Below are 27848 nucleotides of genomic sequence, written 5' to 3'. Positions count from 1 at the left end.
AAAGAAAAAAATAAAAATAAAAAAAAACAAGACCCAGCACAAAGAAACAGGGATTTGTTAAAGGAGAGAGGAGAAGGGAAGCAGCAGTACAACAGCTAAACAGAGCATCTAAAGAGCAGTGAGTCAGGTGGGAAAAGGGGATGGAAGGGCTTCAAGAGAGATTCTCCAGGAAAGGAAGAGAATAGACAGATGAGCAGATACCTCTGACCATGTGGAAAATTCTATCTGAGGGATTTTCCAGTTCTATTGGAGAATCTGGGAAGCAGGAGGGACAGTAAACTAATGAAAGAAAAAAATGGCAAGGCAATTCTTCACCTAAGTGGAAGAAACAGTTGTATAAGAAAGGAGATGCACTTATATTAAACAGTTTGGCAGTGAGCCACACTTACCATGGTGTGCTGAGTGCTGAATTAACAAACAAAATGGAGTTATTATATTAAGAGGAAAAATAGGGAATAGGACTAAGATGCTAAACTTTCATGAAGAAAGCAGCTAATAGTTACAATTCATAAATGAAGAAATAGGCTGAGCATGGTGGCTCATGCCTGTAATACCAGAACTCTGGGAGGCCAAGGCCGGTGGACCTGACCTGAGGTCAAGAGTTCGAGACCAGCCTGGCCAACATGGTGAAATTCCATCTCTACTAAAAATAAAAAAAATTAGCCAGGTGTGGTGGCGCACACCTGTAATCCCAGCTACTCAGGAGGCTGAAGCAGGAGAATGGCTTGAATCCGGGAGGTGGAGGTTGCAGTGAGCCAAGATCAAGCCACTGCACTCCAGCCTGGGCAACAAGAGCAAAACTCTGCCTCAAAAAAGGAAAAGACAGACAGAAAGAAAGAAAGAAAGACAGACAGACAGACAGACAGACAGACAGACAGACAGACAGAAAGAAAGAAAGAAAGAAAGAAAGAAAGAAAGAAAGAAAGAAAGAAAGAAAGAGAGAGAGAGAGGGAGGGAGGGAGTGAGGGAGGGAAGGAAGGAAGGAAGGAAGAAAGGAAGGAAGGAAGGAAAGAAAGAAGGAAAGGAAGGAAGGAAGGAAAGAAAGAAACATAAATGAAGAAATAATAAAATTAGTGTACACTTTGGAAAGAAGTAAAAATCAGAAACAACTAAGAGAATTGAATGTTGCGTTGCTGTTGCTGGGGAAAGGGACCCAAGAATGAGATGAAGGGAAGCTGCTTGTTTGCTTATTTATTTATTACATTCATGCTTGATGTGTGAACCATGGATGTATCTTACTTAAACTTTCAGGTTTCAGTTTTTTTCCTTGTAAAAATGGGAATAATAAGACACACCTATAAGGCTGCTGTTAACATCATATGAGATAACGTGGTCAAATTCCCTCTGTGAACATTCCCTTTTTAGTTGGACCAATTTTTCAGAGTAGTTATTTGATAAACAGGTTGAGAGGAGACACAATCAAACCCCACGTTGTCCAAGTACTGAGGGCTGAATATTAATCAATCCAATGCCCAATACGCATAAGCAGCAAAGAGACATGAAGTGAACGGGTGATCTAAGTAGGAGGGGTTTATCAAAACAAAGATTCTTCTAGTCTGAAATCCAGGAAGCTTAGATCATGTATAACTGGGTTTGACTCCCTTCCTCATTTAACTGTGTTCTTAGATAAATTATTTACCTTTCCCAGTCTCCAGTTTCCCTATCTGTAACACTGGAGGTAGTAACACCTACCCTGGAGGCTTGCTGCAGTGGTTACATCAAATAACAAATGTGAGAAATTCTTGTACGGTATCTGGTACCATTTCTTCTTTAGCAAAGGATGGCAACTACAACAGACCTAGTTTGTTCTGGAGAATGACAACTCTAACCTTCAATTTCTTTGTTCTTCTTCTTCTTCTTTTTTTTTTTTCTTTTTTCTTTTTCTTTTTTTTTTTTTTGTTGTTGTTGTTGTTGAGTCTTGCTCTGTTGCCCAGACTGGAGCACAGTAGCTATTCGCCAAGTAAAATCATAGTGTGCTATAGCACGGAACTCCTGGCCTCAAGCGATCTTCCACCTCAGTCTCCTGAGTATTTGGGACAACAGGCACATGCTATCAAAACAGGCTGATTTTTATTTGTTTTTGTAGCAAACATATCCCACTGTGTCTCCCAGGTTGGTCTCGAACTCCTGGCCTCAAAGGATTCTCCCACCTTGGCCCCTCAAAGTGTTAGGATTATAGGTATGAGCCACTACATCTGACTAACTTTCAATTTCTAACATAAATCAAGCATTCAGGATCAGCTAGTCAAAGCCTCCCTAGGGTGAATCCGTCCTGCTCACCTCTCTCTCAATAATTTTTAGTTAGACAACAGTATGCATTTACTGTAGCAAAAGTTGAAAATATAAATAAGCAAAAATAAGAAACTATGTATCACAAATAATACTACCAGTAAGAGTTAACCACCACGATTATTTTAGTGTATAACCTGTCACATACCTTTCTGTTTATGTGTATTTTTAAATAAAAATAAGGTTTTATTAAATCTATCATTCTTTGGTGATCATTTTAAACTAATATGTCAAGAACCTATTCCCTCTCAAAAAAACTATTTTAGGCCAGGTGCGGTGACTCAGGCCTGTAATCCCAGCACTTTGGGAGGCCGAGGTGGGCGGATCACGGTATCAGGAGATCAAGACCATTCTGGCTAACATGGTGAAAACCCGTCTCTACTAAAAATACAAAAAAAAAAAAAAAATGTATATATATATATATACACACACATATATATATATATAGAGAGAGAGAGAGAGAGAGAGAGAGTCAGGCATGGTGGCATGCACCTGTAGTCCCAGCTACTTGGGAGGCTGAGGCAGGAGCATCACTTGAACCTGGGAGGTGGAGGTTGCAATGAGCCCAGATCGTGCCACTGAACTCCAGGCTGGGCAACAGAGTTAGACTCTGTCTCAAAACAAAACAAAACAAAAAAACTATTTTAACATCACTTTTAATAGCTGCAGTCAGTTTGATGGATGAACTTCACCTTTTATACTGTACCCTTGCTTCCTACCCTTCCGTGGACAGTCAGTGTCTGTTCTAGCGATTACTCCAGCCTATTAGGTAAACTGCAGGTTTGACACCAGAAGAAAAAGCAAGATCCAACTTAAATTGTGTGTTTCAATACATGTCAGTAATCACAAGTATATTAATACCAACCCAGCTTATCTCTAACAAGACCAGCAGCTGCTCGAAAGGCTTTTTAAAGCAGAGTTTATTTCTAGGACTTGGAAAGAATGTGAGGTACTTTAGAAGAATCTTATTTTGGAAGTCCTGCACATCTCTGCCTTAGATCTTTAAAACTGCGTACATACGCGTGCACACACACATGCTGCACACATATAGTCACAGCATATGTACATATATAAATATACATTGTAAAAATATACTGCAGTAAGTATGTGCATATTATTTTAGGAATAAACAAGGGGGCTATTTTTCTTTTCATCAATAACAGGAACACTGGAAATTCAAGCTTTGTCACCTCCGGTGGGTAATTTGGATTTAGGGGAGAAAAAAAGATACCCAGAATTGGAAAGACACAGCCAAAGCTTCAACATATACGTACTAAGATTATTTGTATTTCCCAAGTTCATCTATGGAAAGCTGCTAGGCACTAGACTGTGATTAGAGCAACCACCATTCATCTGTGCTGCAGAAACAGAGACCAGAGACTCACAGATGAAGAATCAAACTCCACAAACCACCAAGAAAAGCCAGTTTCAACCATTTACATTTACGCTGTGGATCTCATCTTTGGCTCAGTACTCGTTCCTGAGATTATGGTGTCCCAGGTGAGCCTTTGCATTAAGCAGGGAGAAGGTATAAGAATGCCATGATAGCAGCCGGTGATTGGAGCAGGTGACCTGTCTTGCTCCAGCAGAAACTGAGCAGCCAGGGAAAGGCAGCAGAAGGCCAAGCACTGGCCGGTCCTGGCGCTCATCAGTCCAGGAATAACTGAAAACGGGTTCTATTTCAAAGCCTTCTATCTGTCAGCTGACTCAGTCATGGAAAGTTAAAAAGAACCTTTGAAAATGCTTTTGTCATACTAAACATATTGGAACTAACGTGGAATTATTTTCAGAATTCTGCCTCTTAGACCAGAGAGGTTAAGATTCAGGCTTCCAGTTCCCACAGAGAAGAAAATGTATAACCAGAGAATTGCATAGTGTGTTTCCTGCATCGCTAATGATCCTTAGGACTGGGAGACAATGCCGTGGGGGTGCCAACGGGTCGTAATCCACCAAGGAACGCACTGTTCATAACAACACACATTGCTTTTTCCAGACCCAGAGGCCCGAGTGAGCACTAATAAGCTGGCACAACAGGCTAATTTGATGTGTGGGATTAATATGTTAATTTAATGCTCTCCTGTTTGGTTAAGTGGTTTGTGTTTCTAAATTTCTAAGCATGGCATTCAAATCCCTTTATATGGGAACCATGTGGCCCCTCTAACCACCCTTCTCCCATTTGTCTTGGCAGCCTCGTGACCTAGAAACAGCATGCCCGTGCCTGACTTCAGGCAGCGTGTGCACTGTTCTCCCAGCCTGCAATGCCAGTCTTCTTCTCCCTCCTGACCCTAGCCAAATCCTACAGTTGATTCTCCAGGTTGCTATTCAAGCCTTGGCTCTTTAATGAACCTTTCCCAAAAGCTTCGCTCACACTGACCGCCATGAACATCAGCTGCCTCTGTGCCTCATTCTGGTCACTCTGCATATAATGCCTTATAGTGGCCCTCAACTGGTCTGTGCATATCTCGTCTCTCCATCTGGATCATAAGCCCCTGGGGGGCAGGGATGAACTCTCACAGCTTTCTTTTCTCACTGCCAGCACTCTCATTTTACTCGACCCCTGAGTAGCATCACCACCATGGACCACTTCCCCTCCATGAAATCTCCCCTCTTCTTAGTTTCTGTGAAATCACCTTCTAGATTTTCCTCCTCCTCAACTCCTCCTCCATCCAACTTCTCAATACTGGTGTTCCCTGGCTGCCTTTTCTTCTCTTTGCACACACGCACGCACACATTCTCTCTCTCTCTCTCTTTCTCTAAGAGTCTCAAATATTCTCATGGCTCCAAAATATCATCTATATGCTCCCAAATTTCTGTCTCTAGCCTGGACCTTTCTTCTAAGCAATGCCTGGGAAGGCTAGGTCAATCAGCATTTTATTATGTTTATAAAGGCAAGTTCATTTGTCATATAGATATCCTAGCTCTTCATAGAGGGAAGCTCCCGTTTCATGGTTTTATTACATCTTTAATCCAAAGCAGTCATCATAATATGAGTACTCTGATAGAAGGCCAGGCAAGGAACCTTAATTCATGGCAGGGATCATGTCTTATTCAGTTTAGAGTCCTTCAGTAATGTGCAAAGTGTCTCCCACATAAGATGCTGAGAATTTTTTCCCTAAATGAATAAGTTAAGAAATGAATAGCCATGCTGACTATGCCTAAGTGGGCTCAGTTGAGAAAGGGTACCATTTTCTGGAGAAAATGGCTTATGTCCAGTAACTGCTTGATTTCAATTTGTTGAAAGAAATCCAAATGGTGGAGGAATAGAAGGCCATGAGCCATTATCAAACACCACAGCTCTTCTCAAATTTTCTTTATACTCCCTCAGAGGCTTAGTCGGGGCTTGGACTACTGACCCCTAGGAAAAGGTTTTCTAATCAGGACAACTAGACATGTATGTCTTGTCAAGTGGTAAGTTAGGATTCTACAGAATCAAATAACCATAGTTTGGATCATGTTGGTCAATTTACAATCAACAATACTTTTAAATTGGTTGATCTCTTAAAACCAATTTGGAATTCTCTACCTTCAAAATCAAACTGATCAACATGGCCAATAAATTGAATTACCACCACTATAGAGTCTTTGGGTTCTCTCTGATGTCCCAGAACATCAAATCCCTACCACAACCATCAGACTGATTCTCGGTGGTTTTCACTAGAGGTGTGTTTCCTCAATTAAGTCTATAAATAGAAATTTTACTGCTTCAGAGAGGATATAAATCAGCTCAGCAAGACACTCTTGGGGCAAAGAGGGGGAGGCAAGGCTGGGAGGGGAGAACGAATTTAAATTATTCAATGAAATGGAAATCAGGGGTGGGGGTAGGTGAACTATTTGAGATATAGATTCTCCTTTGGGTAGGAATAATCGACAAGCAGCCTGAAGGAGCCTTCCGTCAAAGGAGAGATCAAATCGAGAATTGGCAAGAAGTGGTGTCACTTCAAAATGTTTCCTCTGATTAAAATATTTCAATGCCAAACAGAAATCCTCGCTCCCTGGAGAGTACATGTATAGAGAAAAAGCTCAGTCCTCCAGCAGTAACTCCTCTACATCCACCGAGCTTGGATGCTTTGTGAAAATGCCTTTTGTCAGCTTCCTACAGCTCTGTGTCTCAGTGAGTCACAATCAACAATCCCTTCTCTCATAAAGCAGCAGGCTACCAGGAAGACTAATTCCTCCTTACCCCATTGTTTCCTGTATATATATTTTGTGCATTGAGCATTATAACAGCATTTTGCCATCACTAGACCTATTTGTATCTATGCTGCTGCTTAGTAAGATAATCTCCCAATACTCAATAACTCTCAGTCTTAGTCAGTTTTTTCAGTGTTCAATCTATATTCTTCATGTTGCTGCATAAGCCTATTTCATCTTAAACTCCCCTCAGTGAATGAAGTCAGAAAGGATCATTCATTCTTTCTTTTATTCAACAAGGCATTGTGCCAGGAATTGGGATAACGGTCAAGAATACAGTATTTCTGACCTTGTGAGGCTTACAGTTCAATGAGGGAATAAATTATGTTAAAATTTCCATTTCAACTGTGATAAATATAGCAGAAGAGAACATATACAAGGTACCCAAAATAAATTATCAAATGGGATCTAATTGAGTTAGGAGGGCCAAACTAGGTATCATTTGAGCTGAAATCTGAAGGATGAGTAGGGGTGGAAGGGAAGGAAAGAGAGCGTTCTAGAAGATGGAAGTACCTGTGTTGGGGAGCTGAGGCTAGAGGGACCAGGTATGTAATGAATGGAAAGAAGAACAGAGAGGTGATGGGGGGAGGAGTGGGAAGAGGCAGTAAGTTAAAGATCAGATAGGGTGTCATAGGTCATCTTAAATGTTGTGGACCTGGTTCTAACAAAATGGGAGTCACTATAGGATTTAAAGGGCAGCAACATGGCTAGGTTTTTATGGAGAAATATCAGTCAGGACTATGAGGATAATAAATGGAAGGGGGAGAAAGTGGCAGCAGGGATTTAGTTAGAAGCTATTTGGTAGACCAGGAAAGAAATGAGAGCAGCTTGGATTAGGATTTCAGGAGAAATAGAAACAAACAAAAAAATTCAAGGTCTACTTAGGAGGTAGAATGTACAGTACATGCAGATGAATCTGAGGGGGAGAGAGGTACAAAGGATAACATAATAGCTTTGGCCTTAAGTAGCTAGATAGATGGTGGTGTCATTTGGGGAAAGACAGTATGCTGGAATTACTGGGAGGTAGGGGTGCATGAGCTCAGTATTACATGTGTGAAACCTGGGAGATTTCCAAGTCAAGAGGTTCAGCACGTTACGTTTTCTAGAAGGGGGGTATGTTCCAGAGTTGCACTGTTTAAAATGGTGGCCACTAGCCTTATGGGAGATACTGGGATCTAAATTAGCTAAAATTAAATATATTTAAAATTCAGAGTTTAAATAGGCACTAGCCACATTTCAAGTGCTCAATGGGGCTAGTAGCTACTGTATTAGACAGTGCAATGAACATTTCTGTCACCATAAATGTTCTATCAGACAACCCTGTTGTAGACGATCAGAGGGTTTCCTATTTCCAACACTCAGCTCTGACAAGTATTTGGGCGAATGTTCAGCTCTCAGTCTACCAACACCAAGAAATAGAATTCTTCTATATTTTGATCCCCAAATAAGACCTTGGGGTTGAAGATGAAGACATGAAAGAAGTGGGAGGTGAAGCAAGATGGCCAAACAGAAGCCTTCACCAATCATTCTCCCTGTAGGAACACCCAATTAAACAACTATCTACACATAAAAACACACCCTTATAAGAACCAAAAATTGGATGAGCAATCACAGTACCTGGTTTTAACTTCATATCACTGAAAGTGGCTCTGAAGAGGGTAGGAAAGACAGTCTTAAATTACAATGCCACCTCTCCTCCATCCTCCAACAGCAGCCACATGGCATGGAGCAACAACTCGTACACTTAGGGGAGAAAGATCACAGTGACTGTGGGACTTGGCACTGGAACTCAGGGCTGCACTGTCACAGCAGAAAGCGATACTGGGCAGAACTCAGCCCAGTGCCCATGGAGGCGGCACTTAGAGCAGCCCTAGTCAGCGGGGAAGCATCCATCCCTCGAAGTCAGAACTTGGATTCCAGCAACCCTTTTCCCCAAAGGCTAAGGGACTCCAAGGTCATAAATAAACTTGAAAGGTAGTCTAGGAAACAAGGACTGATTCCTGAGCAAGTCCTCATACTTTGCTGAACTTCAAGCCAGTTGATTTCAGGGACATGTGACCTAGTGAGACACCAGCCAGGGCATCCAAGGGAGTGCTTGCATCACCCCTCTCCCAACCCCAGGCAGCATAGCTCACAGCCCCAAGACAGATTCCTTTCAAACTTCTGCTTGAGAAGAGGAGACAGAAGAATTAAGACAACTTTGTCTTGCAATTTGGATACCTGCTCAGCCACAGTAAGATAGGGGGCCAGGCAGAGTTCTGAGGCCTCCATCCCAACCCCTACCTCCCAGACAACATTTCTAGACACATCCTGGGCTAAAAGAGAACCCACTATTTTGAAGGGAAGGATGCAGTCCTGGCAAAATAAATCACCTGTTGACAAAAGAGCCCTTAGGCCCTGAATAATCAACAGTGGTAGCCAGGCAGTGCTTGCTGTGGACCTTTGGTATGACTCAGAGATTTGCTGGCTTCAGGCATGACATAGCACATTCCCTGTTGTGGTAGCTATGGGGAACTCCTCCTGCTTGAAAAAAGAAGAGGGAAGAGGAAAGAGGACTTTGTTTTGCAGCCAAAGTACCAGCTCACCCACAGTGGAGTAGAGCACCGAGTAGGCTCTTGGGTTTCCAGTTCCAGGTTTTGGCTCAGACATTTCTGCACCTGTCCTGGGCTAGAAGGGAGTCTACTGTCCTGAAAGGAAGGACCCAGGCTTGGCAGCATTCATCACAAGCTGAATGAAGAGCCCTTGGAGGCTGAATGAACACTGGCAATAGCCAAGCAATACTTGCCACAGGCCTAGGGTGGTGGTAGCCATGAGAAAAGACTCCTCTGCTTGTGGAAAGGAGAAGGCAGAGTGGCAAGGACTTTATATTGCAGCCTGGGTGCCAGCTCAGCTGTAGTAGAATAATGCACCAAGTAGATTCCTAAGGTTTCTGACTCCAGGACCTGGCTCCTGGATGGCATCTTAGGACCCACCCAGGACCAGGAGGAACCCATAACCCTGAAGGGAAGGATACAAGTCTGGCTGGCTTTGCCACCTGCTGATTATAGAAACCTAGAGCCTTGAGCAAACATAGGTGGTAGCCAGGCAGTAGTTACTGTAGGTCATGGGCAAGACCCAGTACTGTGCTGACTTCAGGTCTGACCCAGTGCAGTCCCAGTGGTGGTGGCCCGCAGGAGTTTTTGTGTCACTCCACCTCCAGCTCTAGCCAGTTTAGCACACAGACTCCATTTGTTCGGGAGAAAGTAAGGGAAGAGAACAAGAGTCTTTTCCTGGCAATCCAGATAATTCTTCTGGATCTTCTCTAAGATAACCAAGGTGGTACTTCCATGAGTCTGCAAGACTCACAGCATTACTGGACATGGGGTGCCCCATAATGCAAATACAGTTAGAGCAACCAAAAACTTAGATCACAATGCCCAAGTCCCTTCAAATACCTGGAAAGCCTTCCCAAGAAGCATAGGTACAAAGAAGCCCAAACTGTGAAGACTACAATAAACACCTAACTCTTCAATGCCCAAATACTATTGTACCATGCACAAGCATGACAACCATCCATGAAAATATGACCTCACTGAATGAACTAAAGAAGGCACCAGAAACAAATTGCTGAGACACAAAGATATGTGACCTTTCAGGTAGAGAATTCAAAATTGCTGCTTTGAGGAAACTAAATGAAGTTCAAGACAAAACAGAGAAGGAATTCAGAACCCTATCAGATAAATTTAACAGACACTGAAATAATTACAAAGAATCAAGCAGGAATTCTGGAGATGAAAAATGCAACTGACACACTGAAAAATTCCTCAGAGTCTCTTAGCAGAATTGATCAAGCAGAAGAAAGAATTAGCACACTTGAAGATGAGCTATAAGAAAATACAGTCAGAGGAGATAAAAAATAAAATAAGAGAATGAAGCATGCCTATAAGATCTAGAAAATAGCTTCAAAGAGGCAAATCTAAGAGTTAATGGCCTTAAAAGGGAGGTAAAGAGAGGTAAAGACAGGGGTAGAACATTTATCCAAAGAGATAGTATCAGAGAACTTCCCAAACTAGAGAATGATATCAGTATTCAAGAACAAGAAGGTTACTGAACATCAAATAGATTTAACCCAAATAAGACTACCTCAAGATAATCAAACTCCCAAAGTCAAGGATAAAGAAAGAATCTGAAAAGCAACGAGAGCAAAGAAATAAATAACATACATTGGAGCTCTAATACATCCGGCAGAAGATTTTTCAATGGAAATCTTACAATTCAGGGGAGGGTAGAAGACACACAGTGCTAAAGGAAAAAAACTTTTATCCTAAAATAATATATCCAGCAAAAATATCCTTCAAACATGAAGGAGAAATAAAGACTTGCCTAGACAAACAAGCTGAGGAATTTCATCAACACCAGAACTGTCCTGCAAGAAATGCCAAGGGTAGTTCTTCAGTCTGAAAGAAAAGGATGTTAATAAGCAATAAGAAATCATCTGAAGGTGCAGAACTCATTGGCAATATCAAGTACACAGGAAAACACAGAATACTATGACAATGTAATTGTGGCCTACAAACTACTCATATATTGAGTAGAAAGACTAAAACACAAACCAGTAACAAATAATAACAACAACAACTTTTAAAGACATAAACAGTACAATGAGATATAAATAAAAACAACAAGAAGTTAAAAGTAGTACAAAGTTAAAGTGTAGAGTTTTTATTTGTTTTCTCTTTGCTTATTAATTTGTTTATGCAATCAGTGTTAAGATGTCATCAGTTTAAAATAACGGGTGATAAGATTATTTGCAAGCCTCATGGTAATTTCAAACAAAAAAAACACACAACAGATACACAAAAAAGCAACAAATTAAAACACACCACCAGAGAAAATCACTTTCACTAAAAGACAGAAAGGAGGGAAAGAAGACCACAAAACAGAAAATGAATAGTAACATGGCAAGAGGAAGTCCTAATTTATAAATAACAATGTTGAATGTAAATGGACTAAACTCTCCAATCAAAAGACAGAGTGGCTGAATAGATTAAAAAACACATATAGATTAAAAAACAGGACCCCATGATCTGTGGGCTACAAGAAACACACTTAACTTATAAAGACACATAGACTGAAAGTAAAGAAATGGAAAAAGATATTCCATGCCAATGGAAACCAAAATAGATTTCAAGACAAAACATCAGCAGCTATACTTACATCAGAAAAATAGATTTCAAGACAAAAACTATAAAAAGAGACAAAGATACATATATCATCATTATACAATGATAAAGGGATCAATTCAGCAAGAAGATATAACAGTTGTAAATAATATATGCAACCAATATTGGAGCACCCAGATGTCTAAAGCAAATATTATTAGAGCTAAAGAGAGATATCCCAATAACAGCTGAAGAAATTATACACCCCACTTTCAGAATTAGACAGATCATCCAAACAGAACATCAACAAAGAAACATCAGCTTTAACCTGCAGCACAGGTCAAATGGACCTAATCGACATCTACAGAACATTTCATCCAACGGCTGCAGAACACACATTCTTCTCCTCCACATATGGATCATTATCAAGGATAGACCATATGTTAGGCCACAAAATCAGTCTTAAAACATTTTACAAAATGAAATTATATCCACTACCTTCTCTGAACAATGGAATAAAAGCAGAAATCAATAACAAGAGGAATTTCGGAAACTATACAAACACAGGGAAATTAAACAGTATGCTCCTGAATGACAGAGGGTCAATGAAGAACTTAAAAAAGAAATTGAAAAACTCCTTGAAACAAATGATAATGGATACACAACATGCCAAAACCGATGGGATACAGCGAAAGAAATACTAAGACGAAAGTTATAGCTATAGGCACCTACATCAGAAAAGTCGAAAAACTAAAAATAACCTAATGATGCACCTTAAAGAATTAGAAAAGTAAGAGCAAACCAAACCCAAAATTAGAACAAAGGAAACAATAAAGATCAGAGATGAAATACATAAATTGAAACAATGAAAATACAAAATCAATGAAATGAAAAGTTTGTTTTTTCAAAAGATTCATTTAATTGACAAGCCTTTAGCCAGACTAAAGAAAGCAATCAAGAAAGTAATCCCAATTATAATAGCTACGAATAAAATTAAATACCTAGGAATTAACCAAGAAGTGAAAGATCCCCACAATGAAAATTATAAAACACTGATGAAAGAAATTGAAGAGGACACAAAAAATGGAAAGATATTCCATGTTCATGGACTGAAATAATCAATATTGTTAAAACATCCATATTATCTAAAGTAATCTACAGTTTCAATGCAATCTCTATCAAAATACTAATGACATTCTTCACAGAAATAAAAAAAAAATCCTAAAACTTATATGGAACCGCAAAAGACACAGAATAGCCAAAGCTATTCCGAACAAAAAGAGCAAAACTGGATGAATCACATTATTTAACTTCAAAATATACTATAAAGCTATAGTAACCAAAATAGTATGGTATTGCTCAAAAACAGACACATAGATCAATAGAACAGAATAGAGAACCCGGAAACAAATCCACACATCTACAGTGAACTCATTTTCAACAAAGGTGCTAATAACATACACTGGGGAAAGGACAATCTCTTCAAAAAATGGTGCTGGGAAAACGGGATATCCATATAAAGAAGAATGAAACTAGACCCCTCTCTCTCACCATATTAAAAAAATCAAATCAAAATGAACTAAGGACTTAAATTTAAGGTCTCACAATATGAAACTACTAAAAAAATACATTGGAAAAACTTGCCAGGACACTGGAGTTAGCAAATAATCCTTTAGTAATACACAACCAAAGCAAAAATGGACAAATGGGATCACATCAAGTTTAAAGTTTTCTGCACAGTAAAGGAAACAATCAATAAGTGAAGACACAACCCACAGAATAGGAGAAAATATTTGTCAACTGTCCATCTGACAAGGGATTAATAGCCAGGATATATAAGGAGCTCAAACAACTCTGCAGGAAAAAAAACCTAATAATCTGATTAAGAAATGGGCAAAGGATCTGAATAGACATTTCGAAAAAGATGACATACAAGTGGCAAACAGGTATATGAAAAAGCGCTCAACATTAAAGTCAGAAAAATTCAAGTCAAAACTACAATACGATATTATCTGTCCCCAGTTAAAATGGCTTTATCTAAAAGACAGACAATAACGAATGCTGGTAAGGATGTGGAGAAAAGGGCATCATTGTACACTGTTGGTGGGAATGTAAATTAATACAACCACTATGGAAAACAGTTCGCAGGTTCCTCGAAAAACTAAAAACAGAATTATCATATGATTCAGCAGTCCTATGGTTTGGGATATACTCAAAAGAAATCAGTAAATTAAAGAGATATTTGCACTCCCGTGTTTACTATAGTACTATTCACAATAGCCAAGATTTGGAAGCAATCTAAGTGTCCATCAACAGACAAATAAAGACAATGTGGTACATATACCCAATGGCGTATCATTCAGCCATAAAAAAGAATGAGGGCCTATCCTTTGCAACAACATGGATGGAACTGGAAGTAATTAAGGAAAATAAACCAGGCACAGAAAGACAAACTTCACATGTTCTCACTTGTTTGTGGGAGTTAAAAATTAAAACAACTGAACTTGTGGAGACAGAGAGTAAAAGGATGATGACCAGAGGCCTGGAAGGGTAGTTGGGTGGAAGGATGGTTAATGAGCATAAAAATATAGTTATATAGAATTAATAAGTCATAGTATTTGGTAGCACAACAAGGTGACTGCAGTCAACAATTATTATATATTTAAAACTGACTGGAAGAGTACAATTGGATTGGTTGTAACGCAAAGAAAGCATAAATGCTTGAGATGATGGATACCCTATTTACCATCATGTGATAATTACACATTGCATGCTTGTATCAAAATATCTCAGGTACCCCATAAATACAAACACCTACTATGTACCTGCAAACATTTTTTGAAAAGACGATATGACAAAGAAAAAATAGTTTTTTTTATTTAGACATCTGCTAATCTATCTTAATAAAACAGATGAAGGATATACACCATGAAGAAAGGGTGTGATGGTTAATTTTATTTGTAAACCTGAATGGGCCCAAATATTCACTTAAATATTATTCATGGGTGTTCTGGTGAAGGTGTTTCTGGATGAGATTAACATTTGAATCAGTAGACTGAAGAAAGCAGATTTCCTTCCCCAATGTGAGTGGGCCTCATCCAATCTGTTGAAGTTCTAAATAGAACAGAAAGCTAAGACAGTATTTTTTTCTGTCTTCAAGCCTGTCTTTGAGCTAGGACACTGGTCTTCTCTTGCCTTTTTTTTTTTTTTTTTTTTTTTGGACTGGAACTTACACCATTAGCTCTCCTGGGTCTGAATTTCTCAGCCTACAAAATCACACGGTCTAATTCTGTACACTAAATTTCTTTACCATCATCCCTACCACACCCCACCCCCGCCCGCCCACCCAAACACACACACACCCTATTGATCCGTTTCTCTGGAGAACTCTGAATAATACTGAGGACGTGAGGGGCATGCAGAATGAACTCACAGAGGCAGTAAGTCTTTATTTGGATTTTGACAGAAGAACAGGAAACTGATTCATGGAAAGAGAGAGAGGAAGGGTAAACTAAGTGGGGAAATAGTTCCCTCAAAAATTTGTGTGCATTTGGATGTTGTGTGGAACTACACAAGAAACAGGGTACTGGAGGAAGACTCTATGTCTGGACAAGTGGAGGAAGAACTGAAGAATCGATCTGATATGAAAGCACTAATTGTACACTGACTTAACACTGAGGCTCACTCAGACAATGGGGATAAACAGAGTAATGGGAACCTGGCCATGTACTCAAGGAGTACATTGTCTAAATAGCCGTCACCTCCTACCAGGCTTGTAGGTGATAAAAATAGGTTTCATAAAATATATTCTTGCTCAATAAAGATGCAAGTCAAACATCACATTTGCAACATATAAGACAAATATTTTGCCAAGAAAATGCGTATCAAAAATTACTATGTACCAAGGTACCTGAATTATAGATGGAAGGTCAAGTGAGGTGAATGAGTGAGTCCTGAAGCAAGCTGTGATGGAGCAAGGTAGACAGGCAAGAGCTTCATCCTGTGAGTAAATGTGCCTGATGCCTTGATTTATTTTGAACCAAAATGAACAGGCCACAGGCTACATGGCACAGTTGGGTTACTCCAACGTTTTAGATTTCTAAAATTATTACTAGCATAAGCTATGGCTCAAAGGCCACAGAGCACTGCTTAACATTAAGTTCAAGGTTAATGTTAGCTGCTTCATGAAACAGCACAGAAATGAGTTACAGGGCTACAGACAGGGCTGAAAAGAACCTTCTGTCTTTCAAAGGTGATAACTGTGTTTTCAGGCTTTGGAGCAGAATGCTCAGATTTGAGGGAAGATTAAAATCTTTATGATACCATCCTTTTTCGTTTTCCTGTGTGTTACATAGCCATGGCTTTCACTGAAATACCATTTTCTATTAGAATCCACTGGCATTTCCTTCCTGCTGATGGCTGGAAAAATATTTATCTTTATACATACATGAGCATATTTAAATCCCCTCCAATGTGTTGTTTGACTACTCAGTTTATTTCAGTTTTTATTGAAATAACTGTCCACTTGTACTATGGCTATCTTTATAAAAACATATGTAAATGTATTCTGTTTTGACAGGGTTTTTTAAAGTGCATTTGCTTTAGTTATTCATATTGGTGGAATTTAGCCACATTAATCATTTTTCAAATTTTCTGTGTGTGATTGCCTGCCATGAACACTGATGCCAGCACATTTCTTTTTAGCTACTTTTTTTGGGGTTAGAGGGATATTGCTGCATCTTCAGAACTGATGATTTCCGACAAGACTGTAATATATCATATACCACATTTGCAAGATAAAAGCTATGCCCATAGTTTAAAATCACTTAAAATATATGTGTAAAGAGAAATGCTTAACTGATTTTCCAAATCACTTTCCTGTAAAGTTGAACTGTTTCTTAAAACCTTAGTTGTTTTTTATACTACTATATACAACACCCATCAGGATTTAAAATTCCAGTTATACTCAATATGAGCAAGGTCATTCTTATGCGCCATTGGTAGAAACATAAACCAGTGTACTTTTGTCTACAGGGCAGTTAAGAGTTAATAGGCAATATACATAAGGAACATTAAAGAAGAGAAAAACCTTGAACCTGGAAATTTCACTTATGAGAATTCATCCTGGTTATGATATTCATTTTAATCCAGTGGACAGCTGCAAAAAACCTTTAGAATAATATGATTACTAATAATAGGAGACTAAAATAAATTACGGCATATCCACACAAGGGAATTCTATGTAGCCATTAAAAAGGGTGGTTAGGTATGGACTCAGTGACTTAAAAAGGTGGTCCAGATACAATCATCTCTCTGTAATAGCATTTGTTTTAATGTTACATACATATGTCTGTTTGTATAAACACATAGAAAAAATTTAGAAGAATGGATCTTAACATGGTTTCTGTTGAAGGGAGGTTTTTTTCTTGTTTAAGTTTTCTAATTTTTACATAATACATTTTTTATAGTTATAACATATATACTCATACACACACACAAACACACATAAGCACTACAGAAGCTTCTTTTCCAGCTGTCTTGTCTCTAGGCATATGGACTTTGAACCAACCTAGCAGAAAGGGCCCACGGTGAAGGCAGGGAATCTGATGGCCCCATCCCTCCCAGACCTAATCTGCGTAGCTCAGCTGTCGCCTAACACAGAAGCAAGGACCCTGCTCACCAGACTGTCCTGGATGCAGGGAATCTCCACCAGCCTCCGGACTCCATTCTCCACGGTGACTCCCAGCCAGTTGAGCGCTGCCCAGCACCAGAGGTAGTCGTAGCCGCCATGCCAGTAGCTCACAAATGCAAATGTCATCGCCGTGGAAAACAGTGTCCCTAGCAGGCCATGCTGGGACCCGCCCACTGGAATGTACACATACCTAGAGAAAGAAGAGGCTGTTAGGAGCCATGCAGAGGGCTGCCCTGCAACTCTGCCTGCTCCCTGGCTTGACTCTCCTGTCGCACACTGCTGTTCACATATGCAGATCCTTCCTCGCTTCCAGGAGGCCAGATTCCTTGGATTCTCCATCCCACAAGGAGTTGGCAAAAACCCAAGCCTCAGCTCTGCAGGGTGTTAGGTTAAATGAACACACAGGCTCAAGAGCTCTCATTACTAGAGCAAAATAGCACTTACAAGAGGCAGGGCAAGAAGTCATGAATTTAGAGTTTCTGAAAGGGGTGGGCCCGGGCCCAACCCTGGAAATCCAATCACAGAATGGCAGTTAGGCTTCTGGCTACACGGGACCAGCAACCTTCAAGGCAGGTGATATGGTTTGGCTGTGACCCCACTCAAATCTCATCTTGAATTGTAGCTCCCAAAATCCCCATGTGTCATGGGAGGGACCCAGTGCGAGGTAATTGAATCATGGGAGTGAGTTTTTCCTATGCTGTTCTCGTGATAGTGAATAAGTCTCACACGAGATCTGATGGTTGTACAAAGGGCAGTTCCCCCGCACAGGCTCTCTTGCCTGGCACCATATAAGATGTGCCTTTGCTCCTCTTTCGCCTTCCGCCATGATTATGAGGCCTCCCCAGCCATGTGGAACTGTGAGTCCATTAAACTGTTTTTTTTTTATAAATTACCTAATCTTGGGTATTTCTTCATAGCAGTATGAAAATGGACTAATACAGCAGGTGCGGATTTTACAGCTCAGACTATTAAGTTTATGGTAAACCCATTATTTAAATGCAGTTGGTAAGATCACGTTCCTAAACAGGCAGGAGCTGGGTGCAGCAGATGGGTGCCAGAGACGGTTCCCCAGCTTTCTAGGCAGGTTGCCCAGAAGCAGTCGTGAATTCACAACAAAGAAAAGGGCTCTGTGCTCACAGGGCAGCCAAAGTACCAGACAAAATGCACAGCCGTCCCCTGGGTATGTTCTCTATTGCCGAGACAGCTGCCTGAGTACAGAGAGACAGGACTATGTTCTTCAGTCAGTATTTTCCTGCTTGAGTTGGACAAAACTCACACCTTAGGCTGTTAGGACCTGGAAAGCTAGGAGCTTTTTGCAATAGCCTTTTAAAAAAACCCATAGGCCTTTGTTTATTGCTGATCAGTGCTTCTTTGTCCAACCTTCCTCCAGGAGGGAAAAGGAGAAAATCCTTTTCTGAATACACAGTATGTTCCAAGTACTAGACACTTTACAAATACTACTTTGTTTGATTCTTTAAAGCACCATATGTATGGTTTATACCCACTGCCCCAGCATTTTAAACAACTTAGCATTTGTCCTGTTTATATACCATTTTAATTTGGGGGAGGCGATCAAACTTGTTTTTGAGGAGGAAATAAAATTGTTTTCGGAGACGAAATTGTTCTAGTCAAAATGTTTTCAACAGGACTATTTTATTTTTAGAGATAGCATCTCTAGATGTTACCCAGGCAGGAGTGGAGTGGTGCAATCTTAGCTTACCACAACCTCAAGCTCCTGAACTCAGACAATGCTCCCACTTCAGTCTCCCAAGTAGCTGGGACTACAGGCATGCACCACCACACCCAGATAATTAAAATTTTTTTTTTGTAGAGATGATAAAAGTTGCGTAGGCTGGTCTTAAACTCCTAGCCTCAAGTGATCCTCCTGCCTTAGCCTCCCAAAGTGCAAGGATTACAGGCGTGAGCCACCACACCTGGCTTAATAGAACTGTATAGGTAGGCAAGCTAAAAACAAAAGCAACTTATCAGGCAATAAATCTTTTAAAAGACTATACCATTGTAATTACTTCAAACTATGCCACTGGACAAAGACTCTCTCCTTGACTAAACTTTAGTCAAGCTCCTCTAAGCTCTCTAGGCCTCGACCTTGGTGTCCATCTTTATTGTAGCAAGAATACTGCTAAGTCGGTTTAGAACGAACCCCCCACCTGCAGTATCTGATCATGCTCCAATATCTGGCCAAATTCTTCATCACCTACTCTTGGTGTCTGATCACCCTGGCTGCCTTCAGGAGGAATCCTGTTAAGTCTGTTTAGCCAGAATCCCCCTATTTCCCAACGTTTCCTCTTAATAGTAGTCTACTCAATGACCTCCACCTTGCTCCTTGGCTATATCCCCCTTGTCCAAGCTGTATTCAGAATTGAGCCCAGTTCTGGCTGGGTGCAGTGACTCTTGCATGTAATCCCAGCACTTAGGGAGGCCGAGGCGGGTGGATCACCTGAGGTGAGGAGTTCGAGACCAGCCTGGCTACACGGCAAAATCCTGTCTCAACCAAAAACACAAAAATCAGCCAGGCATCGTGGTGTGGGCCTGTAGTCCCAGCTACTTGGGAGGCTGAGGCAGAAGAATCTCTTGAACCTGGGAGGAGGAGGTGAAGGTTGTAGTGAGCTGAAAACATGCTACTGCACTCAAGCCTGGGTGACAGAGCAAGACTCTGTCAAAAAAAAAAATAATTGAGTCCAGTTCCATACTGAGGTCTCTTTTCCCCTATTACAATAGTTCCCAAATAAATTTTTTTACTGCTTCAACTACTACCTATATCTGGTTTTTGTTTGACATCCTCCACTCTCAAATATGTTCCAGTTTCCAGTTTGGATAATAAATTATTTGATCACCTTACATAATCCCATTTTATGGGTGAGGAAACTAAGGTTGAGAAATTAATTTGCCCAAGGTACACAGTTGGGGAGGAGAAAGACCAAGAAGCAAATCTGCAACTGTACACCCAACTTACTGCTTCCATTACATCCGTGGGCTAATTTTTAAAGTCCTCTATATTTCACCCCAATCAGGAACTATTAAACTGGAAGGTATGTGAGAATGTAGCAGTTTCAGAAATAAGTAAAGCAAAGCCAATTCTTTCATTTGTGCAAAAACAGGACCATCTTGACAATCAAATTAGCAAATAGGCATCAAGCAGTCAATACAGATTACGGAATCTTCCACCTGCTGTTGAGCATGTCTTTAGGCCTTCAGGGAATTCCTGGCACTATGGGAAACAGACAAGACTTTGTTCTTGCTATAAGGATGGGCATACCTGCTTGTGAAACAATAGCAAACAAGTCCCATCATTAAGCTATGTGACATGGTACAAAGTAGACTAGGAAGGTTTCAGAGTGCAGGGGAGAAGGGTGTGAGCGAAAACAGTGGGGCAAAGGAGGCTGAAGGGCGAAGCCTCTCATTCTGGCAAGGCCAAGAGGATGAGTTTTGGTAGGCAAAGAGAAGCTTGGGTTCTGCGCCAAGGACACAAAGGAGGGGCTGGATGACAAGTCAGAAAAGCCTGACAGCCCAGGGCACAGTGGTCTTATCCGGTGTTCTGCTGCCCCCCAGAGGCTGCTTGGTTATTGGTGTAGAATACTCAGCAGAGGCAAAAAATGGGCCAGAATTACGCTGCTTCCTACCTGCATGGAGGTAACCGCTGGCCCATCATGAGGCCGCCCTTAACTTTACATAACCAGTGTTGTATGTAAAAATAAAATAGGGTGATCAAACCTATTGCAAAAGGATGAAGAACGACTTCTCTTTAAGGAAACTGTGCAGAGGGCTATTTTATAAAACAGATTATCAAATTCTCTTTTCACCCAACCTGCTTCATGTTGTTGTGGTTGCTATTGTTTAAATCGTATCTCACTAATTAAAAGTGAGCTGCAGCCAGGGACAGTGGCTCACGCCTGTAATCCCAGAACTTTGGGAGGCCGAGGCTGGGGGGGGTCACTTGAGGTCAGGAGTTCAAGACCAGCCTGGCCAACATGGTGAACCCTGTCTCTACTAAAAATACAAAAATTAGCCAGGTGTGGTGGTGCACACCTATAGTCTCAGCTACTTGGGAGGCTGAGCCAGGAGAATTGTTTGAACTTGGGAGGCAGAGGTTGCAGTGAGCACCACTGCCCTCCAGCCTGGGCAACAGAGTGAGACTCCATCACACACACACACACACAAATTAGCTGCGCTGTATATGTCAGAAAACCATAGCATAAAACCCTCTCATTCTCCACACCAGTGGTACTTGATCTTGAATTCAACTCCAAGGAGGACACGTTTTCAAGCTTGTGATCAGGAAACATCTAGCCCCAAAATTACATGCCCAGCTATTTTGGGCATCTCCTGGAACCAAGGCTCTGTTACTTTGCCTTCAAAATGACAGCAGACAAACATCTCTGAAAATTCCTTTTATTCCAGAAATTCATATATGGCAGGTCTCCAAGGACATGAGGCTGTTTGTTTCAAACCAGAAGAGGGTATAGTTTCAAGACTGGAAGATAAAAATCTCTTCTTTATTCTTAATTTCTAGAAAACAGTACGTGTGGTAAAAAGGAGAGCAAACAGGTTATTTTCTTTTACAAATTCTACCATCTTCTGTCAGTTTAATGATTAATAAAAACAGAAACATGTCTCTTTTTTTAGAAAAGCAATAGTATGAAACTGCTTACTAAGATTCGCTGCACAGTAAATTGATTTCCCAATGGAAGAAAGCAATCAGCACCACCTTCTCAGCAAAGCAAAACTAAAAACCTTGCTTCTCGTCAGTGACTGTGTCAGGCTGAGTCTTCATGAAGCCTGCCTCGGCCTGGCTGGCTTCGTGTGGTCACCGCTTATAGAAAATGCTGCAGCCACCTTCTTAATTTAAAAGCATCTCACCGAATCAATGCACCATAGCACACCGCCAACTCAGGAGGAAGAATCCATATAAAATGTAGACAGTATTGATGACTTCTACCCTTTACTCAGTGCCCATGCGCCAGATGCTTTATGCATACTATTTCTAATCATTAAAACAACCCTCCAAGGAAATAACTAGGCCTATTTTACACAGGAGAAGTAAAATCTGCACCTAGAATGTTGTGTTTTTGGTGATATATTTCCTGTTTAACCAAATCTTCAAAGCAGTCTCCACAGAAACATCCACTGATGTTTTATTAACTGAAAAATGTCCTTTCTAGGAAAGAATTCTTGCTCAAGAGAATAATGCTTACAATTTACAAAGGGATTTGAGCCAATGAGCTCTGTTAGCCACTGTTCAGTGTCAGAAGACAAGAGGTATAACTTCTGCTTTTGAGCGACTAAGTAGTCACCCTCTGTCCCACAAGCAGAGATAACACCTGCTATCTCAACTCCCTGACATCCTGCAGACATCTGCCTATTTCAGAAGTGGGGCACAAAAAGTTGGTGGCTAGGGTGATGCTGAGTAGAGGTACATAAAGGGAGAAGAAAGTATCTAGCTCCCTCACACCTACTATGAAAAACAACACAAATATACGCCCTACAGTGGGAGACAGGGGTGGAAACAATCCATGTGGTAAACGCATTTATCTAAAAATCGCAACACTTCCTTTTTCCAAGGACCCATACAATAGCTCCTTGGCTTGCTACATTTACCACTTAATTCTATGACAGACTAATCCCAGACCCCAATAAGGTATGAAGATGAAGCACCAGACACTGACGGACGTGGCTTTTACTGTCTCCTGCACTGAGCCGAGGTGGGCTTGCTGGTTTCCTGTCATTATTTACCTATTCCTCGGCCGGGCTAGGGCAGGCAGTTGCTGACATCCTACTCCAGCTCCGCCTTAACTTTCCACCCTTATTTCCCTTCTCCCCAGTTGGCTCTGGTAACAAATCCTAAAATCCTGAATAAAGGAGAATTTGATAGCTCCGTGCCCTTGGTCATATCATTTCCACATCTAGAAGATATTCCTCCATCCTCCCTGATTTTCCAACACCTACTCAGTCTATAAACTCCAGTTGATTTTCCATGTCCAGGAAGTCTCTTTTGCATTTTCCAGCTTGCAGTTTAACCCAGGAACCTACGGTGTGTACTGTCTGTTCCGCTGATTGAACAGCTATTTACCAAAATGTGTCTATTATGGGTGTCATTTGAACTAAATTATAAGATTCATTCAGACAGCACTAGATATGTGATGTGCGTATGCATATGCATGTATGTGTGTATTACACAGCTACTAGTCAACAGTACTTATATATGTAACACAATTTCCATTTACTGCTGATAGCCTCGAATAGCTTTTAAACTTGTTGTAAATTGTCACCATTGTCATGGACCCATTATAAGCAACAGGAACAAAGGGAAGATTGGTTATAAGGTCCTGTACCAGGTACTGGGAGACTTTGGAAGACACCTGTTCCTAAAGAATACAGACCACTGAAAGACCCTGAAGTTTCTCCATACTTTGTAATCCTAATTACCCTATTAAAGTCAAAAGTATGTGTCACTACACCTCTGGAACTACTCTAACCCTAAGAGATTTACCACCCAAAGTAAAAGTACTAGTCCTTCAAAGAACAGAGCCTTTAGTGGCTAGGAAAGGCAAGACTTTTGTCCATGTTACACTGGTGGTGAGGTGACCTCACCTTGGCTTCATCTGGGCCCTGAGACCAGTCCCTGTGCTCAGGTTTCTCTACAGAGCTGGCTGTGCTGTCCTGAGCCCAGTTCTCATGGGCAGTAGCTCCCCTGACCCAACCCTGGCTCTGGCTTTGGCCTTGGCCCACATTTTAGTGCTCTTTCTCATAGCCAATGATGACCCTCCAGTCAAATCTCCATCTTCTAGGTAGATATCACAAAGGAAGCTACACATCTACTTATAAAAAGTTTTCACAATCTACCCATCTGACAAAGGTCTAATATCCAGAATTTACAAGGAACTTAAACGTATTTATAAGAAAAAAACAAATAATCCCATCAAAAAGTGGAAAGAGGATATGAACACTTCTCAAAAGAAAACATTTATGTGACCAATAAACATATGAAAGAAAGCTCAACATCCCTCAGCATCAGAGAAATGCAAATCAAAACCACGATGAGATACCATCTCACACCAGTCAGAATGGTGATTATTAAAAAGTCAGGAAACAATAGATGCTGGCTAGGCTGTGGAGAAATAGGAACGCTTTCACATTGTTGGTGGGAATGTAAATTAGTTCAACCATTGTGGAAGACAGTATGGCAATTCCTCAAGGATCTAGAACCAGAAATACCATTTGACCCAGCAATCCCATTACTGGGTATATAACCAAAGGAATATAAATCATTCTACTATAAAGACATATGCACACGTATGTTTTTTGCAGCACTATTCACAATAGCAAAGATTTGGAACCAACCCAAATGCCCATCAATGATAGACTGGATAAAGAAAATGTGTGGAATACTATGCAGCCATATAAAGGAATGAGATCACGTCCTTTGCAGGGACATGGATGAAGCTGGAAACCATCATCCTCAGCAAACTAACACAGGAACAGAAAACCAAACACTGCATGTTCTCATAAGTGGGAATTGAACAATGAGAACACATGGACACAGAGAGGGGAACAACACACACCAGGGCCTGTTGGGGGGTGGAAGGTGGCGGGAGGGAACTTAGAGGACAGGTCATCATAGCAGCAAACCACCATGACACACGTATACCTATGTAACAAACCTGCACATTCTGTATACATATCCCCCCCGCCTTGTTTTTTAATAAGGAAAAAAAGTTTTCAAAGGAAGATGCACACAAAAAGGAATATAATTTGCTTTTAATATCTCTCTGTCCAGTAGAGATAATAACAGCATCTTAATAAGTAATAACCAGCAGTTGGTTAATGGGCAACCATAGGCTTTGTCATCCTCCAGAAGGCTAAGAGGAGTCTATTTTCAAAGCAGAGAAAATATTTTGAGCTGGACTAATTCTCAGCTCCTTTACTAAAAGATGCTGTATAAAAGCTTCATATGCAATTCTGAAAATTATCTATTAAAAATTCTATGCCCTCTTTGGCAACAGAACATTGTAGAATTTATAAAATAGAAATTAAATTCAAGCTATATTTAGCCTACACTTCAACTTCTAGGTAAATGTAATTAGATGCCAACATTTAAAAAATAATAATTTCTTTCTTTTCTCACTGAGCTGGTAGTTCAGTGAGTTGAAGTACTGTGCTGATAAACCCAAGCTTGTAGCCTCCATCTTAGAGAAAGATTCAACCACACCTTCATAGTTCAAAACCCAAACTCTGGCTTCACAAAAGCTCTATCTTTCTCACAGAAAGAGAGGCTGAGAGAGTATGAATGGCTCAGTCTAAGCACATCTGTCACTAGAAAACAGCCCAAGCAGCAACAGTGGTGAAGTGGAGGACAAGAAAGAGGGCAGTGCTTGAGAGCTAGAAGATGTGACCTTGGCCCTGCTCTGCCACTCACCAACTTCTGTAACCCCAAACTTGTCAAGTAAACTTCTCAGCTTAAATATACACACTGAGTATGCACTAGCAGCACTAAAACCTTCTTTGAGTATGAGTTGCTGTGAAGATCAGATGAGACAATATATAAAGACTCTGGATCCACATTTAATTTTTTTTAAATCATGGCAAGAACACTTAGCATGAAATCTACACTGCTAACAACTGTTTAAATGCATAATACAGTATCGTTAACTATAGGCACAATGCTACCCAGTGGATCTCTAGAAATTCTTCATCTTGCATAACCAATATTTTATATCCATTGATAAGGAAAAGACCCCCTTCCTCTCACCCCTGGCACCTGGCAACCACCATTCTATTCTTCGCTTCTATGAGTTTGACTAGTTTTTAACCTTTAAGTTTAGGCGTACATGTGCTGGTTGTTATATAGGTAAACTCGTGTCATGGGGGTTTGTTATACAGATTATTTCATCACCTAGATATTAAGCCTAGTATCCATTAGCAATTTTTCCTGATTCTCTCCCTCCTCCCACCCTCTATCTGTGGTGTCTGTCATTCCCCTCTGTGTGTCCATGTGTCATCTTTTATCTCCCACTTATAAGTGAGAACATGGAGTATGTGGTTTTCTGTTTCTGCTAAAGATAATGGCCTCCAGTTCCATCCATGTTCTTGCAAAGTACGTGATCTCATTGTTCTACATGGCTTCATGGTAGTCTATGGTGGATATGAACCACTTTTTCTTTATCCAATCTACCATTGATGGGCTTTTAGGTTGATTCCATGTCCTTGCTATTGTGAATAGTGCTACAGTGAACATCTACATGCATGCGGAGTTTGACTATGTTTAGATTCCTCATATAAGTGGAATCATACAGTATTTCTCTTTCTATCAGGGGCTTATTTCACCTTCATAGCCTTATATATAACTGGAATCATACAGTATTTGTCCTGTTATGGGCTTATCTCACTGAATAGAATATTCTTCACGTTCATCGATGATGTTGCAACTGGCAGGAATTTCTTCTTTTTTGAGGCTGAATAATATTACATTGTATGTATATACCACATTTTCTTTATCAATCCATATATCAATAGATATTTAGGTTATGTCCATATCTTGGCTGTTGTGAATAATGCTGAAATTAATATGGAAGTATAGATATCTCTTCTAGATACTGATTTCCATTATTTTATATACTCAAAAGTGCAATCGCTGAATCACATAGTAGCTCTTTTTTATTTTTCTGAGGAATCTCCATACTGTTTTCCATAGTGGCTGTACCAACAATGTACAAGAGTTCTATTTTTCCACATCCTCACCAACACCTGTTACCTTTGTTTTTCTAGAAAATGATAGCCATCCTAACACATATGAAGTGATATCTCATTGTGATTTTGATTTTCATTTCCATGATGACTGGTGATATTGAGCATCTTTTGCACATATACCTTGAAACATACAACCAAGAAAGAATCAGGAAAATCTAAACAGACTAATAACAAAGAGATTGAATTAGTAATTAAAAACCTAACAACAAAGAAAAGCTCAGGACCTGATGGCTTCGCTGGTGGATTCTAACAAACATTCAAAGAAAAAGTAATACCAATCCTTCTCCAACCGTCAAAAGAACTGAAGAAAAAGAACACTTCCAAACTCATTTTATGAGGCTGTCATTACCCTGATACCAAAGCCAGACAAAGACATCATTAAAAAACTACAGGTCAGCTGGGCACAGTGGCTCACATCTGTAATCCCAGAACTTTGAGAGGCTGAGGCAGGCAGATCACATGAGGTCAGGAGTTCAAGACCAGCCTGGCCAACATGGTGAAACCCTGTCTCTACTAAAAATACAAAAATTAGCCCAGTGTGGTGGTGCATGCCTCCTGTAATCCCAGCTACTTGGGAGACTGAGACAGGAGAATCGCTTGAACTCAGGAGGCAGAGGTTGCAGTGAGCTAAGATTGCACTTCTGCACTCCAGCCTGGGTGACAGAGTGAGACTCCATCTCAATAACAAAACAAAACAAAACAAAACAAACCTACAGGCCAATATCCCTGATGCACATAGATGCAAGAATACTCAACAAAATACTAGAAAA

The 27848-nt window shown here is 40.4% G+C and overlaps 1 protein-coding gene across 9 annotated transcripts in view; it reads right to left on the bottom strand.

Moving 5' to 3' along the window:
- HHAT (hedgehog acyltransferase) overlaps positions 1-27848 on the bottom strand; it is a 348893-nt gene that overhangs the window by 70617 nt on the left and 250428 nt on the right. For all 9 annotated transcript variants that reach the window (XM_077937214.1, XM_015117485.3, XM_077937224.1 and 6 more), the window contains one exon: positions 17302-17503. In XM_077937214.1, the coding sequence (XP_077793340.1) occupies positions 17302-17503 (202 nt within the window). The remainder of the gene's footprint in view (positions 1-17301; positions 17504-27848) is intronic.

This window comes from Macaca mulatta, chromosome 1 (assembly GCF_049350105.2).
Source record: "Macaca mulatta isolate MMU2019108-1 chromosome 1, T2T-MMU8v2.0, whole genome shotgun sequence".
In the NCBI taxonomy this organism is placed as follows: Eukaryota; Metazoa; Chordata; class Mammalia; order Primates; family Cercopithecidae; genus Macaca; species Macaca mulatta.
Note: the sequence above shows the minus strand (reverse complement) of the source record. Positions and strands in the feature narration are given on the sequence as shown.